This window comes from Notechis scutatus, chromosome Z, assembly GCF_049901735.1.
Source record: "Notechis scutatus isolate UNSWTSFEM ecotype Mainland chromosome Z, rNotScu1.2, whole genome shotgun sequence".
NCBI classification, from domain to species: domain Eukaryota; kingdom Metazoa; phylum Chordata; class Lepidosauria; order Squamata; family Elapidae; genus Notechis; species Notechis scutatus.
In genome coordinates, this window is record NC_142025.1 from 112158002 (window position 1) to 112174094 (window position 16093).

Sequence of the window (16093 nt, forward strand, 5' to 3'; positions counted from 1 at the left end):
TTCTACAAGTTTTTACTAATTCTCCCCCCAAAAAAGACATATACACACAACACACAAAACATAAAAAAAATCTTTTTGGAAAGTAACTTGGACCCAGGTGTCTCTCTCTTCATGGACTTCAATTATATTCATGCTCATCTTACATATCATTACTTATTTTATTTACCATTCTAAGCCTTCTATATTAACTTCTCCACATATTTCACACTTCTTAATTCTACCTTAATTAATAATCTTAGTTTGAATCATTATATTTGTATCTTTTGTCCATTTTTTATCATCCCTTTGTCTCATTCCTTATGAAAAAAAAAGAAAATCAGTTTCTCCTGAAATCATTAATCAGAGTATGATGCCTTTCTATCTCCCCCCTAAGTTAATCAAATTAATCTTTAAAATAATATCTAATACCCAATCAGATTTTGCTTGGTACATTCTATCTAACTAATACATCCAACACAATTAAGTGCATAATTAGACAATAAATCCAAATATTAAAAAAAAATACTATAATAAAAATTTTATAACATCAATACCATAATTTTATTAAACTCTTTAATTAAAACAATATTCTAAACCTCTCCTATTATTAAGTTTTAAAGCCAATCATTTTTAAACATTTTAACATTTTAATCTCTTATCAACTCTTAAACCATTGTAATACTACCATCTCATCTTATGTACCTTGCAAAATCTTTTTTTTTTTTAAAAAAAATTATACTTTATCCATTATCCATAAAAAATTCCTTTTTTTCATTTAATTTCAAAACATTGTAGCTTTTCTCCACCTTTTCCCTTTCTTTCTTCTCCCAACAAACCTTTCTACCCCCCTTCTTCTAGCCTCTGCCTTACCGGCTTCCCTTCTCTGTCGTATTCCTTTCCCCCTTTGTTTACTATCATCATATTGGTTTTGCACTTTATTTTTCCCTTTCTTAAATGTTTTTTAGATCTTAAGTCCTTAAGTCCTTTAGTTTTCTTCTTTTCTCTTCTTTTCTTTTCTTTCTCTCTTCCTTCTTTCTGGATCAAATTCTGAGATTCATTAAAGATGGCTCCTTCCTTTCTTTCTTGTTCCTCTGCTGTCTTCATCTGTTGTAATGTTTGTTGATAATTAGTAAGCGCCATTTCTAAGAAAAGGAAAGCTTCTTCCACACCATCTTTACCATTTTTTTTTGCTTGTTCATATTCTTTTCTTAGTTCCTCAACAGAAAGAGCCATTATAAATCTTTTCTTTTCTTTTCTCCTTCTTTCTTCTTACAACAACCAGAATATTCAAAAGAAAATAAAAAAGATAAAACAGTCCCAAAGTTATCAATCAGTCCAAACCAAGGCAGAGTTCTCACTTTCTCCTTCTGGGGTAATATCAATCAAAGAGAAAGAAAGTCCAAATCTGTTTAAAATCTTATTACAATATATTCTAGTCTTCAAATCCTTAAGGCATCTGCTCCAACAAAGTCTTAGCATACAAATATTTTCTTTTTAATCCTCTCTCTTCCCACTCATCGCTTAAAACCAATTTCCACCTAAAAAAATAGGTTTCTTAATATCCAGTTATTTATTCCGTAGGAAAAGAGGGAAAGCTATCCTTTCAGCACCTTCAAACAGCCGCTTTTTTCCTCTTCTGGCAGGTATTATTCAGAAAGTCATACTTTTCAGGAATTTTATTAAATATGTCTTAGAGTCCTAGGAGCCAAGAAAAACTTTCACCTCTCAATCACTTTCTCCACGTCCTCCTGCGCATTCTTACCCGGCTGCCAGCTTCTTTGTGGCGGCCATTACGGACCGCCGCTGCACCGTCCTGGGAAAAGGGGGTTCTGCCGGCCAGGGAGGGGGTCTGCAACACCCCCAGTCCCTTCTCCGGATCCCCCTACCTTCAGCTGCCCCTGCAGGGCAGCCTAGCTCCGTACCCGTGTGGGTCGGAGCCCCAAAAACGGCTAGCGCGGCAGGGATCGCGCAGCTTCGCAAATCCCTGCCGCTCGCGAAGCCGACAAACCGGAAGTCCGGGCGCGGGGTCTTCTACTGGTGTTGGTAGAGGGCACCTGCTGAGGGCATCTGCATGGCACAGGTTCTTTCCCGGGTGATGTACCAGCTTATATGAGTAGGCGGCTAGGAACAGGGTCCATCTGGTCATCCGCGGGGATAGTACCTGTGGGGTTTGCTTGTCTCCTGCTAAAAGGCCTAAAAGTGGTTTGTGATCTGTTATAAGCTCAAAGGAATGACCATAAAGGAATTCATGGAATTTTTTGACAGCAGCAACTGCTGCTAAGGCTTCCTTATCAATTTGACTATAGTTCCTTTCTGCTGCAGAGAATGTTCTTGAGAAGAAGGCAATTGGGGCCTCAGAGCCATTTCGCAGCCTATGGCTGAGTACTGCCCCCACGCCAAAGGGGGAAGCCTCTGCAGCTAAAACCAGGGGAAGTTGTTGGTTAAATTGGATTAGTACTGCATTTGAAGTTAGCAGGGATTTGACCGCTTGGAAAGCATTAGCTTCTCTTTGTCCCCAATGCCAGGGGGCTTTCTTATCTAAAAGTCTATGTAAAGGTTCAGCTATAGAAGCCTTGTGTGGAAGGAAAGCTGCGTAGAAATTCAGGAGCCCTTAAAAGGCTTGTAGTTCCGTTTTGTTGGAGGGTGTGGGTGCCTCATGGATGGCCCTGACTTTTGATTCTATAGGATGTATTCCAGAGACGTCAATTCGATAACCTAGGAAGTCCACTTGCTTAGTGGCAATGGTGCACTTGTCTTTTTTGAGTTTTAACCCATGCTGCCTAAAACGGTCAAGAACTGACCTGACCCTAAGTAATAATTGTGTTTTGTTGGTGGCAGAGACCAAAATGTCATCAAAGTATGGGACTACACCTGGGAGTCCTTGGAGAATCCTCTCCATAAGGGACTGAAAGATACCAGGGGCCACACTAACTCCAAATTGTAAACGCTTACACCTAAAAGCGCCCCTGTGGGTAACTATTGTTTGCAAATCAGCAGTATGTTTGTCTACAGGAAACTGCTGATATGCTTGAGACATATCTAGCTTTGCGAAAATTGTACCTGGCTCAAAGGAGTGCGGCAGGTGTTGGATTACGGGGACTGGGTATGCACTAATTTGGAGGAAACGATTGAGGGACGTTTTATAGTCTGCGCAGATTCGCACGCTGCCATCTTTTTTAAGGGGGGTGACTATGGGTGTCTCCCATTTTGCGAAATCTACTTGCTCTAGTACCCCTTGCTTAATTAGCTTATCTAGTTCAGAATCCAATTTAGGGCGAATGGCAAAAGGGACTCTGCAAGGTTTTAAACGAATGGGGGTGGCTTGTGGGCCTACATCAAATGAGATAGGGGTACCAGAATAACATCCCAGCTCATCACTAAAAAACATCAGCGTAATCCCTAAAGAGGGTGTCTACTTCAGTATTCACCACAGAGTGAATCCCAGTTACACTAAGGCCCAGAGCAGGGAACCAATCTAGCCCAAGCAAGCTGGGAAGGGCACCATCTACAACCACCAGAGAGGCAAGTGGCCTCTAAAGTTCTGGAATTGAATTAGGAACTTGCCTTTCCCCAGGACTGGAATGGTCTTTCCCTGATAGTCTCGAAGAGTCGGGTGGCAGTTGAGCAGCTTCTTCTTGGACAGTGTAGGGAGCAGCTTCTTCAGGGTGGCCCACAAGATGATAGAGAGGGCAGACCCGGTGTCCACCTCCATCCGGCAGGGCTTACCTTCTAAAAAGACAAAAATGCTTATTTTGTTAGACCCAGGGGTGGTATTGTCTGAGTGGTAACAGGTATAGCAATCTTCAACTTGCCTTTGGAAGGAGGAAGTGGCTTGAGGTCTTTGTGGGAAGGTTTTTCAGCTTGGCAAACCCTAGCTATGTGGCCTTTTTTCTGGCAGTTTAGGCAGATGGCATTTCTGAATCTGCAGGTTGACCTGAGATGTGCCCCCCCACAGCTCAGACAATTGGGTTGCTGTCTGGTTGTTGGGTTGGTGTTTTTCCTTGGCATCTCGGGGGTGTGTGTCTTGGTTGTCTGAGACGGTTTACGTCCAGCGGTTCCTCCTCTTAGGAAACCTCATCAAAGTGAATCGTAGAGTTTCCTTGCTTTATGGGGTTTCCCTGAATCTCAGCTGCTGACAGCTCAGACAGCTCAGCAGCCTGAGCTTCTTCTATGGCTAAGGCTAGGGTTAAGTCCTTTTTTGCTAGTAAACACCTCTGTAACTTTAGGTCTCTAACCCCTCCTACAATTTGGTCAAGCAGCATGTCTTCCAGGTAATCTCTAAAACCACAGTGTATGGCAGCTGATCTTAAGGCTGCCATATACTGACTAACGGTTTCCCCTTCAGCCTGAACTCTCCTTCTAAAAGCCAGTCTCCTAGCTATTTGAGAGGGCTTGGGGGAGTAGTGGTTAGACAGGATTCCCTGCAACTCCTCCCAGGGAATAGCCTTCACAGAGCGTGAGGATACTAGTGTGGAGGCTGTATCAAAAACAGCAGCTCCACAGAAGCTCAGAAAATAGGATCTTTTCCTCAGGTCAGTGGCTTCTGTCAGGTCGATCGCGTTTAGGAAACACTCGAACCGGTTCGTATACGACTCCCACATTTCGCCCGTCGGCTGGAATGGAGGGAATGTCGGGTTTGAACCCATCTTGAAGCGGCAGCGTCGGTCTCCTCAGCTGAGGGAGCTTTAAATTCGCGCTTTTAGAAAAGCGCTTGCGGCTGCGCCTGTCAGGCGGCATCTGACTCCTCAGCTGGGGAGTTTGAACTTCGCGCTCGTGGAGAGTGTCAGCGGCGGTGACGTTATTCAGCTCTCAGCGGCTTCGGCTCTTTTTGACAGTGACTGTGCTCAGCTGTCTTCACCTGGTTGTCTCTTCATCTCTTATCATATCCTGCCCTCGTCGCCAGTGTTGTGGAGCGGCGGTAGAGATTGAGATGGACACAGGCTTGACTTTTAACAGGCTTTATTCAAATGAATAAAGGGTTGCCGCGGCTGCCGAGGCTAACTGGCAGTCAGCTGGTGGCAACAGCTGATGCCGTTTGACAGTTCCTTTTATAGCCGGCTGTCAAACGGCATCAACCAATGGGAGCGGTCGGCGCTCCCGTGAAGGCGGCAGACCGGAGTGAGGACCGCCGTCAGTCTTTGAACACAGCAAGTAATTTCTTCTAACAACTGGTTCTCCAAACTGCATAGAATGTTAACAACCAGCTCTAGTGAATAGGTGTGAACTGATAGAATCCCACCCCTGGATCCTGGTCTAGACTAGTGATAGCCAAATCTGTTCTAGGTTTTGCCTCAGTTTCCTTTCCCAATAAGCAACTGAATGGAAAGTTCATTTAAAATAACTTTATTAGGGTACCCTGATAAAGTGGGATCTTCCTATGAAAAGGAGAATCTTGAGACCCATCTTACATTCCTTTTTATAGTTAACACACACACACACACACACACACACACACACACACACACACACAAAGAGGAAAATTGGTTGGACAAGATTAGAGTAACCCCTCCTTGCCCAGTAAATTAAATACAAAGCATGTTTGATGTTAGATAACTAGATGCTAGCTGAAACTAAGAAACTTTTTCTTATCAGGAAGTAGTCTCTAGACCTCCTTCTGTAAATCATCATTTCAGTTTACAAATTTTAAAAGCTGTCTAATCAATCCATATGATAAAAGTTTTCCTACATTCCAGTCAGAAATGAGCCTAAACATAGAAAATAAGTCAAATTAAAATACAAAATTACAAAGTCCATGTCATGTGCCCCTCACTACAGCAGTAGATGATGGTCCTCTCATTCAAGTTTTAATAAAATCAGTTTACATTTGCTTGAGATCAGCCAAGTAAAGTGCTTCCAATGATTTCTCCTCACAAAATACATTTGTGCCTCTGCAAACAGTCTCGGAAAGCATTCTTGACCTTCTCATTCCTCAGAGTATATATAAATGGGTTCAGTAATGGGGTGACCACAGCAGTAAGAACTGCCACAGCTTTCTGGACATCTCGTGATCGACCTTTGCTGGGCAAAGAGTACATGAAGATGGCACTGCCATAGAAGAGAGGCACAGGTTGTGAGATGAGAGGCACAGGTTGAAAAAGTCTTCCTACGACTGCCCTTGGTTTTCATTCTCAAGACGGTTACAATTATGTAGATGTAAGAGACAACAGTTACACACAAAGAGCTGAGTAACACCAGAGCAGAGAGGCAAGACTCCAGAGTCAGGAGAGTATCTACAACATTGCAAGAAAGCTTGATCAGTGGTGCATAGTCACAGAAGAAATGATCGATAACATTAGAGCTGCAGAAGGACAGTTGGCCCAGGAGAATAATGGGGCCAAGATTATTCAAGAAACCACCAACCCAGCACACCAATATCAAATTCACACAGACCTGTCCATTCATGATGATCATGTAGCGCAATGGCTGACAGATAGCAACGTAGCGGTCAAAGGCCATTACAGCTATCAGGATGATCTCACAGGTACCAAAGAAGAAGTAAGAATAGCACTGACTGACACAGCCCAAGAAAGAGACCGATTTGTTCAGAGAAACTAGATTCGTCATCATCTTCGGTGTGATTGTCAGAACGAAAAATATGTCCAGAAAGGAGAGGTTGCAGAGGAAGAAATACATGGGGGTTTGCAAGCGTTGGTCCACACATGCCAGAGTGATAATCATGAGGTTCCCAGCCAAAGTGAAAAACAACACAACCAGAAGCAATGAAAAAAAGAAGAATTCCATGGGCCTAGGTAGTTGGAAGCCAATTAAGATGAACTCTGTCACCTCTGCCGTGCTATTCTGAGTCCTAGTTCCCATTGTGAATTTTCTAGTGGAGAAAAATCATGCGAAGAAACAAGTAACTGCAGATAGGTGCCATTAAAAAATAGTTTACCTTTTTCTCTTAAGTCCCAAGTTCAAACCTAGAGATCTCCCACCAGAGTGCCAGAAACAGCCTCCTGAAGCCAAGAGACTGGGGTCTACCCAATCAGGCTTTTCCTCATAGAAGTGCACCAACATTGAAATGCCTTCTCCCAAGGAGCAGAAACTGAGTACCAATAGTCACCTGTCCTTCAGAATGTGACTCTGTGAAAAAAGACATTTTGGTTGAATCACTGCTTTTCAGTCACTGAGTGCATGTATGATTGTTTTGTTTTTTTTCATAAAACAAGAATTTGTTTTATTAAGGAAGGTGCAATTGCTGCTGTCATGTGATATTCACTCAAAGTATTCCTTTCCATATTTGATGGTTAAAGACTGTGTATAATATTAAAATTCTAGCACGAATGTCTTCACATAGAAGTATATAAAGATACTTCTTTTTATATGAAGTATATAAAAACACAGTATATAAAACTATGAGAGATTCTACATACACCAGAGATAAATTCCTTATGTGTCTAATCACATTTGGCCAAATCAAGTATTCTCTAAGTAATGTATATTCAACAAAACATGGAGGGCTCAAAAACACACTAGCGTAAAATGGAGAGGTCCATGCAGGAATTCTTTTAACTTGCCACAAGTGGTTTTCAGTTCTTCTATTGGTACAAGTAAAATACATTGACCATAAGAGACATTTATTTTAAGTCAAATAAAGCTTGCAATAATAAGATGAAATCTCTTAGGTGACATTGATATTCAATGTCCTTTACTCTCTTCTATCGATGGAATTTTGCACTCTTCTCCTTTGAAACTTCCAATGTTATTGGTTGTCATATCTTCTTGACTGACAGGTAGAATAATGATTTCACCTAAAGCCTTTCTTCAGGCAGCTATTTAGTGAAGTCTATGTCTTCTGGAAGAAACAACCCAACTGGTTCTTGCCAACTGAAATTCTACATATAAAGATTACTCCCGATCCAATCAATTTGACCATGAAAACATAATTGCTGATGTTCTATGAATGATCCTCATCATCTGTGCTACTTCAAATAACATACCTGAAGGTATAGATCTCCAAATTATCATGAATAGTGAGGTTCTGCTTATAATACTATTGACCTGTAAGCTTAGAAGGGTGAGGACAAAGGTGAACTAGACAAAGGTGAATCAGAATAGTTCCTTTCCCAGTTTAAGGTCCTCAGACCTCATAGCTCTTCCTATGACTATGATCACGTGAACTAAGGAGAAATTTCCTGACAGAACAATTAGTCAATGAAACAGCTTACCTTTAGAGGTTGTGGGTGCTCCATCATTGGAGATTTTTAAGAAGAGATTGGAGAGCTGTTTGTCTGAAATGTATAGGGTTTCCTGCCTGAGCAGGGGATTAGGTTAGAATGCCTACAAGGTCCCTGCCAACTCTCTTTTTCTGTTAAGAAAATACTACTGGGGAGGAAAAGACTGATCATAATTTCTGTGGGCTTCCTGTTGCTATGACCCAAGCTCTGTAAAGGACCTTGGAATACTCACCTCTAATGATCTAAGTGCTAGAGCCCACTGCAACTACATAGCCAACAAGGCATTAAGAGTTGTTAACCTAATCCTACGTAGCTTTTTCTCTGGTAATATCACACTACTAACCAGAGCATACAAAACATTTGCTAGACCAATACTCGAATACAGTTCATCAGTCTGGAACCCACATTACGTATCTGATATTAGCACAATTGAGAAAGTCCAGAAATATTTCACAAGAAGAGTTCTCCACTCCTCTACTCGTTGTAGAATACCTTATGCCACCAGACTTGAAATTCTAGAACTAGAAAACCTTGAATTACGCCGTCTTCGGTCTGATTTAAGCATGGTATATAAAATCATACATTGCAATGTCCTACCTGTCAATGAATACTTCAGCTTCAACCATAACAACACAAGAGCACACAATAGATACAAATTCAAAGTTAACCACACCAAACTTGATTGCAGGAAATATGACTTCAGCAATAGAGTGGTCAATGTCTGGAATACTCTACCCGACTCTGTAGTTTCTTCCCCAAACCCCAAAAACTTTAACCTTAGACTGTCTACTATTGACCTCACCCCTTTCCTAAGAGGTCTGTAGGGGGCGTGCATAAGCGCACCAACGTGCCTACCGTCCCTGTCCTATTGTTTCTCTTATTCCTCTTTTATTTTTCTTATATGTACCCATTTCATGTATTCACAACTATGTATACATTTATACTTATTATCTTGTAAACAATTGGCAAATCAAATAAATAAATAAATAAATAAAATAAATAAATAAAAATAAATACCTCTGAATCTTTCATAGACAATTGAACAATACATGCTTTATCTGAAAGCCTCACAAGAATCCTTCTCATAAGGTGTACATGAACTGGGAGAAACTAGTGGCTTGAAGAATGGGGATTCCTCAGGGACAATCACCAGTGAGAGATCTAGCTTGTATCTGGAAGTAAAATGGAAGCGGTGGATCCTATTTTCATTTCCACATCCCAAACCTTCAGCAGGACGCTCTCACGTGGCCACTTCCAATCCTGTCTTCTTTAGATTGGCATACTTATGGCTCTGCCCAAACATACATAGAATATGTTTGTATTTTCCTCCATCCTATGACACTTTTTCCCAAGATGAACTTAGCAGATGATGAACTCCTAGGAAGCAATATCCCTCTTGACAATCAGTTAAATAAATCAGCATTTAAAAAATATGAGTTGAGATACTTCCTTGGAGACATTTGTTAATGGGTTCCCCAGAGAGTAAAGTTTGAAAATGAACTTATTCATTCTTTTTTTTTAAATAAAGTTTTATTGAGTTTTAACAAAACAAATAAAACATCTTATTTGAGTACACATTTCCATACAGACACAATTTCATATGCATATTCATCTTATGTATTCAACTTCATATCTTATTACTCTTTTTCCAACTTCTCACTATTTCTCCCTTTACTTTTCTTAATTTTCATTTATGGTTATCTCATTCTTCTTATTCAATTGTATTTCTTTTACCTAAATTTCTATATCTTTTTATTCATTGTACTTATACTTTCATCTGTCTTGTTTACAATTTCATACGTTCTCTTCCAACATTCTTAAGAAAAATAGCAGCCATCCTTAGAAACCCCAAAGGTAAAATTGACCTGGAAAACCAAGGCATATACGAAGTCCCCTGTGCATCATGCCCGGCCACATACATTGGACAGACCAATAGAAGAATAAGTACCCGCCTGGATGAACACAAAAATTCAGTCAAAAAGCTGGAACACACTTCCTCACTAGTCCAACACATGGAAGCCACAGGTCATAGCATCAACTTCAATGGCACCAAAACCCTAGCCACTATAGAAAACCCCAGCCACAGAATCATCAGAGAAGCCATAGAGATTGAAAAAAGACCAGAAAGCATGAATAGAAGAGATGATTCCACCAGACTGTCAATCATTTGGAAGCCTGCACTCACAAACAAAAAAAAAATCTCCACACCACAAGCCAGGCAAACACCTGGGCACAAACAGATCCCCCCTGATACCTCCAGCTCAAACACACCCCAACCAGGCACCCAGATGAAACCTAGCTTCCTAACTAATGATAGCCGTCCATTTACCTGGAGCCAAGCTTCACTAAAGGCCTCCAATAAAGTAACACAATGTTGCCAGCCAATCAAGATACAAAAAGAGCCAAAAAACAGACAGAAGATATTAGAAACACCAATCAAGCAGAACACAGCAAACTCCGAGACCAATAAACACAGACCAAGACTCCCAACCAATCAGGATGAAGAAAAAACCATTCTGGCACAGCAATAGGCTGCCCCAAATTTAAATCTGAAACCACTGTAAAAGTCTGACTCACAGATGAACACTATACAGAAGCCTGATGATGGCAGATGAGATTCTGCCGAAACGTTGCTACAACTTTAAAAGCACAACTACAATGACGTGGGAAAATACCCGAACAAAGCTGAATGCCATACATGTAAGTACCCGTGAAAACACACACACACACACACACACACACACACATATATGTGTGTGTGTGTGTGTGTGTGTGTGTGTGTGTGTGTGTGTGTGTGTGTGTGTGTATTCTTAAGTTTTGCGGTACTTATATGTATGGCATTACTTTGTTCGGGTATTTTCCACGTCATAGCAGTTGTGTGTTGAGATTCTGCCGAAACGTCGCTACAACTTTAAAGCACAACTGCTATGACATGGGAAAATACCGAACAAAGCTGAATGCCATATATATACACACACACACACACATACACACATATATATGGATCTTTGGTTATTCGGGTTTTCTCCCGCGTAAGATTGGAAGCATCTAGGCAATGTTTCGATGAAGTCTCATTCATTATCTTCAGGCTTGTGTCTTCTGCTCTGTGCTTCTCAGAGTAAATAAAAAAAAACAATGCCAAAAACTTTTTTTTGAATCACCAAATGAACCCAGACTGTTCCTTCTTGTTTCTTTCCTTTACTTTTCCTTTCTGTGGGTTACTGTATCTTTTAATAAGATTTCAGTTACAACGTATCCTCATCAGTCTTTTCAAAGTTTCACTGTTAATCCTCTGTATTTTTCCAGGTGGCACTCCATTTTTCAATTATTCCAAGTCCCACCCTTTTGCTTCCACTCTTCTCCTTTTTGGGGCTTTAAAATGACCAAGAAAAAAAAATCTTTATTCTTCTTTTGACACTTAGATTTCAGCTTAAGGTTGCCTATTAGTGTCAAAATAGATTAATATAAATTTCTTTCCATAGCATTTTTAATTGTCAATATAAAGGTTAAAAAAGGGTTTTTAACCTCCTTTTCTCTCTCCTTCGCCGCTGAAAGATCTTCTTTCAGAAGTATCCCTCTAGGTACTTTTAGATTCAAGGTATCTTGCTTAGATATTCTCTGTTGTTTAGCCTGCTCTGTCCTGCTTTGCTCTTTGTCTTCCTCCTGTACAATCTTATCCAGTCGAGTTCTTCTTTGAGGTGGCCATTTCTGACCACCACTGCAACTGCCTTCGGGGAAGGGAGTTTAGACCAGCCAAGGTGGAGAGATGCGGCTCCCCTCCACTCAGCTAGCAATCTCCCCCCTCTTCACCACCTCTACAGGGTGGCTTCAGCCCCAAATCCAAAGGATCGGGGTGCTCCAGTGGAGAGCACAGATTGAAACCGTGCACGATCACAGATTTCAGTCTGTCACTGAAGAGACCCTAACCGGAAGCCTACAATGAACTTATTCATTCTTGTGGCATCAAACTTTAACAACATTAGGCCTAATTTTCCTAGCTTGCAGTGCACATGTTCAGCTTCATAACAGCAACAAAACACACACTCACAACCTCACAAACAAAAAGGCAGTCAATTGAATAATGCTAAGATCCATGATAATGTTAGAAGACAAATCCTTCCAGGAATAACTCCAAACATTTATTGAATTTAGGATGAAATTTATTGGGAAGAAAAAGAGTGACTTAGAAAGTTAAATTCTGAGAATTAGCAGGTCCTCTGGAGTTACTCTTTGCTGAATCTTTGAGATAAATAGTAGGTGAGTGTCACCTTTTATATATTGTATTGATATTTTAAATAGATATTGTCAAAACAAACAGAAATTATATTAAACGATTAAAGAAATGTAAGAAAGGAACTTAAAAAGTGCAAGAGAAAGAAAGAAGAAAGAAGGGAGGAAAGAGAAAGAAAGAAAGGAGTGATAATAGAAGAAGGAAAAAGAAACAAAGACCATAATACGGAACTAAATCCTTAAAGACCATAATAAGGAAGTAAATTCATCACACTAAACACAAATTAATATAATAACACTTCACTGTTTTTAAAAATTACTTTACTTGCATAAAGTAACTCATATCTGTATACAAGCCAGAAATCTTTAGCAAAAAGCTCATTAGAAGCTGCCAGAAATATCAAACATATAATCTCTCTCTCATCAAACAGTCAAATTTTATATTTCTTCCTTTTGTGCTTCACAAAACAGATAATCAGAGTTGGAAGGGTCATCTAGTCCAACCTCCCACCCAAGCAGGAGACCCTACACCATTTCTGATAGATGGAAGTCCAATCTCTTCTTCAAAGTCTCAAGTGATGGCGCTCCCACAACTTCCGAGGGCAAGCTGTTCCATTGGTTGATTGGCCTTTAATTCATTCCAGTAGAGAATGAGATATGTTTCTTACAGGATGAACAATTATTCCTAAAGGATGCAATTAAAAATGATATTCAGACAATCCTTGAATATATGAATATAAACCAAGCCTCAGCTTTCTTTCTGTAAACACAATTAAGGCAGAATATCCAACCAATGAAGTCAATGAACGTGAAACAAATCTACAATCAAGAAGGAAAGATGTTGGTCTCATTTTCTTCATCTTCTTGAGATTTCACTACGAAGATCATCAAAATGAAGGTGGCTACAAATGAGAACACAAACCATAAGAAGAAATGAACTCTACTGCCATCAACACTTTTGCCTAGGTAAATAACTAAAAAAAATCACTGCAACTTTCAAACAGTGTGTAAAATCAGCATGTATTCCAGGATGTTGGATTTACAACCATCAAATGTAGGAATCCTTGGTGTTGAAAAATAAGGACAATTACTTAAGAAAAGAAAGAAAGCGCTGGTGGATTTCTTAAGCAAAAGTTTTGGGGGTAAGATATAGGTGGTGGATAATGCTATGCATTTTGGGCTGCTTTTTAAAAAAACATATAATTTACTGAATGTGTGATCCTATGGAAAATATATCAAGACATAAGCCAAATAAAGCAGAGAAATAGATGTCCTTCGTATTCTAAATGTAGACAATTAGAAGTTTATATACTGAAACAATCTGGACTTCAGACCATCTCTTCTCAAGTTCAGGGTGTGTTGAAATTATAGGAATTCATACTGCAAGACCTTCAGGCTCATGATGGTGATGGAACTGAGCTCTCCCAACATCACAGTGGTGACTGAGTTCATCTTAGTAAGCTTCCAACTTTCAAAGACCATGGAATGCTTCTTGTTTTGGGTCTTCCTGTTGGTTTTTCTGCTCACGTTAACTGGGAACCTCGCCATCGTTGCCCTGGTATGCGTGGACCAACGCCTCCAAACTCCTATGTACTTCTTCCTCTGCAACTTGTCTCTTCTGGAGACTCTCTTTGTCTTGACAATCTGCCCAAAGATGCTCGTAACCTTGATTTCTCTGAACAAAACTATTTCTTTCAGGGAATGTATTGCCCAATGTTATTTCTACTTCTCCCTGGGTACCTGTGAGTGCATACTTATTGCTGTGATGGCCTTTGATCGCTATGCTGCTATCTGTTACCCACTCCGCTATACCATCATCACGAACAAACATTTCTGTGTCTTCTTGGCCCTGGGCTGCTGGACTGGGGGGTTACTTCTCCTTCTCGTTCCAGTGCCCTTCCTTCTCCATCTGTCTTTCTGTGGCTCTAATCTCATTGACCATTTTTTCTGTGACTATGCCCCAATTATAAAGCTTTCTTGCAGCAAGAGTGTGCCTTTCCTCTTGAACTTTGAGACAGCTGTCTCCTTAGCAGTGATGCTCACCACCTTATCTATCAATGGGGTCTCATACGTCTATATTATTTCCGCCGTCCTAAGGATGCACTCCACCAAAGGCCAGAAGAAGACCTTTTCCACCTGTGCTTCTCACCTTACAGTAGCTAGCATTTTCTATGGCAGTTCCATCTTCATGTATTCCTTACCCACCAAAGGACGTTCACAGGGTGTCCAAAAAGCCGCTGCACTTCTGACTGCAGTTATTACTCCATTATTGAATCCTTTTATTTATACTTTGAGAAACCAGAAGGTCAAAGAGGTCTTAAAAGACTGTCTAAAGACTGTCATTTCCACACTGAGAAGAATAGTACCAATTTCCCTGCTCTGAATTTAGCTAGTTTCATCTTACAGTTGCATATAGCACCATTTCTATAGAGGGACGATCGAGATTGTCCCATTATATTGCATTCTCTCTGCTTTGGAATCATTATTACTTATTGCTGTGATGGCCTTTGATCGCTATCTTTGATTGCTATCTGTTACCCACTCCGCTATACCATCATCATGAACAAATAGACAGATGGAGAAGGAAGGGCTTTCCTGCAGCAAGAGTGTGCCTTTCCTCTTGGACTTTGAGACAGCTGTCTCCTTAGCGGTGATGTTCACCTCCACATCCAGAAAGCCACACACACAGAACCAGTAGTAAAAAAAAATTGAATCCCACCACTGATCCTGTCATATTGCATTCTCTCTGGTTTGGAATCATTACTACTTCCGACAGGAAGGTAGTACAGAGAGTGGTGAAAATGGCAGGAAATATTATTGGTAGCTCATTCCCTTCTTTACAAGACATAGCATATAAGCAATGTTTGAGCAGGGTCTGCATGATTGTCTGAGATGCTACACATCCTCTTCAGAACCTGTTTCCTTGTTACCTTCTGGGAGGAGCTTCTTGGTATCCAAAGCAGAACATCTATATTCAGTCGCAGTTTTGTTCCATAGTGCATCAACCTTTTGTGAACTCTCAAGTTTCCTCTTTGCACTATGTATTCAAAATGGACATATATATTTGTGTGGATCTATCTATCTATCTATCTATCTATCTATCTATCTATCTATCTATCTATCTATCTGTCTGTCTGTCTGTCTGTCTGTCTGTCTGTCTGTCTGTCTGTCTGTCTGTCTATCTATCTATCTATCTATCTATCTATCTATCTATCTATCTATCTATCTATCTATCTATCTATCTATCCATCCATCCATCTATCTATCCATCTATCCATCTATCTATCTTTATCATCTATCCATCTATCCTCTCTCTCTCTCTCTTTCTCACACACCTATTTACCTATGGTTATCATCTGTCTGTCTGTCTGTCTGCCTCTGCCTCTGCCTCTGTCTGCCTCTGCCTCTATATCTCTAATCTGTATCTCTAATTTTTATCATTTTTTTTAGTATTTATTTGATTTGTCAATTGCTTACAAGATACAGGTATAAGAATAAATATAGTTTTGAATACATGAGATAGATACTTATAAGAAAAATAAAAAAACAATAGGACAGGGACGGTAGACAATTGGTGCGCTTATGCATGCCCCCTACAGGCCTCTTAGGAAGGGGGTGAGGTCAATAGTAGATAGTCTAAGGTGAAAGTTTTTGGGGTTTGGGAAAGAGACCACAGAGTCAGGTAGAATATTCCAAACATTGACCAT

At 40.3% G+C, this 16093-nt stretch overlaps 2 protein-coding genes across 2 annotated transcripts; one reads left to right on the plus strand and one right to left on the minus strand.

The window, feature by feature from the left end:
* Nucleotides 1–5836: 5836 nt before the first annotated feature.
* On the minus strand, nt 5837–6795 carry LOC113430326 (olfactory receptor 6J1-like). The gene is given in 2 exon segments (XM_087947363.1): nt 5837–6044; nt 6046–6795. Coding segments are annotated over 2 exon segments (948 nt in total). The 3' UTR covers nt 5837–5846.
* Nucleotides 6796–13788: 6993 nt separating this feature from the next.
* Nucleotides 13789–14769, plus strand: LOC113430979 (olfactory receptor 6M1-like). Its single transcript, XM_026693320.2, has one exon. The coding sequence runs from the start codon at nt 13789–13791 to the stop codon at nt 14767–14769; it is 981 nt and encodes a 326-aa protein (XP_026549105.2).
* Nucleotides 14770–16093: the final 1324 nt, after the last annotated feature.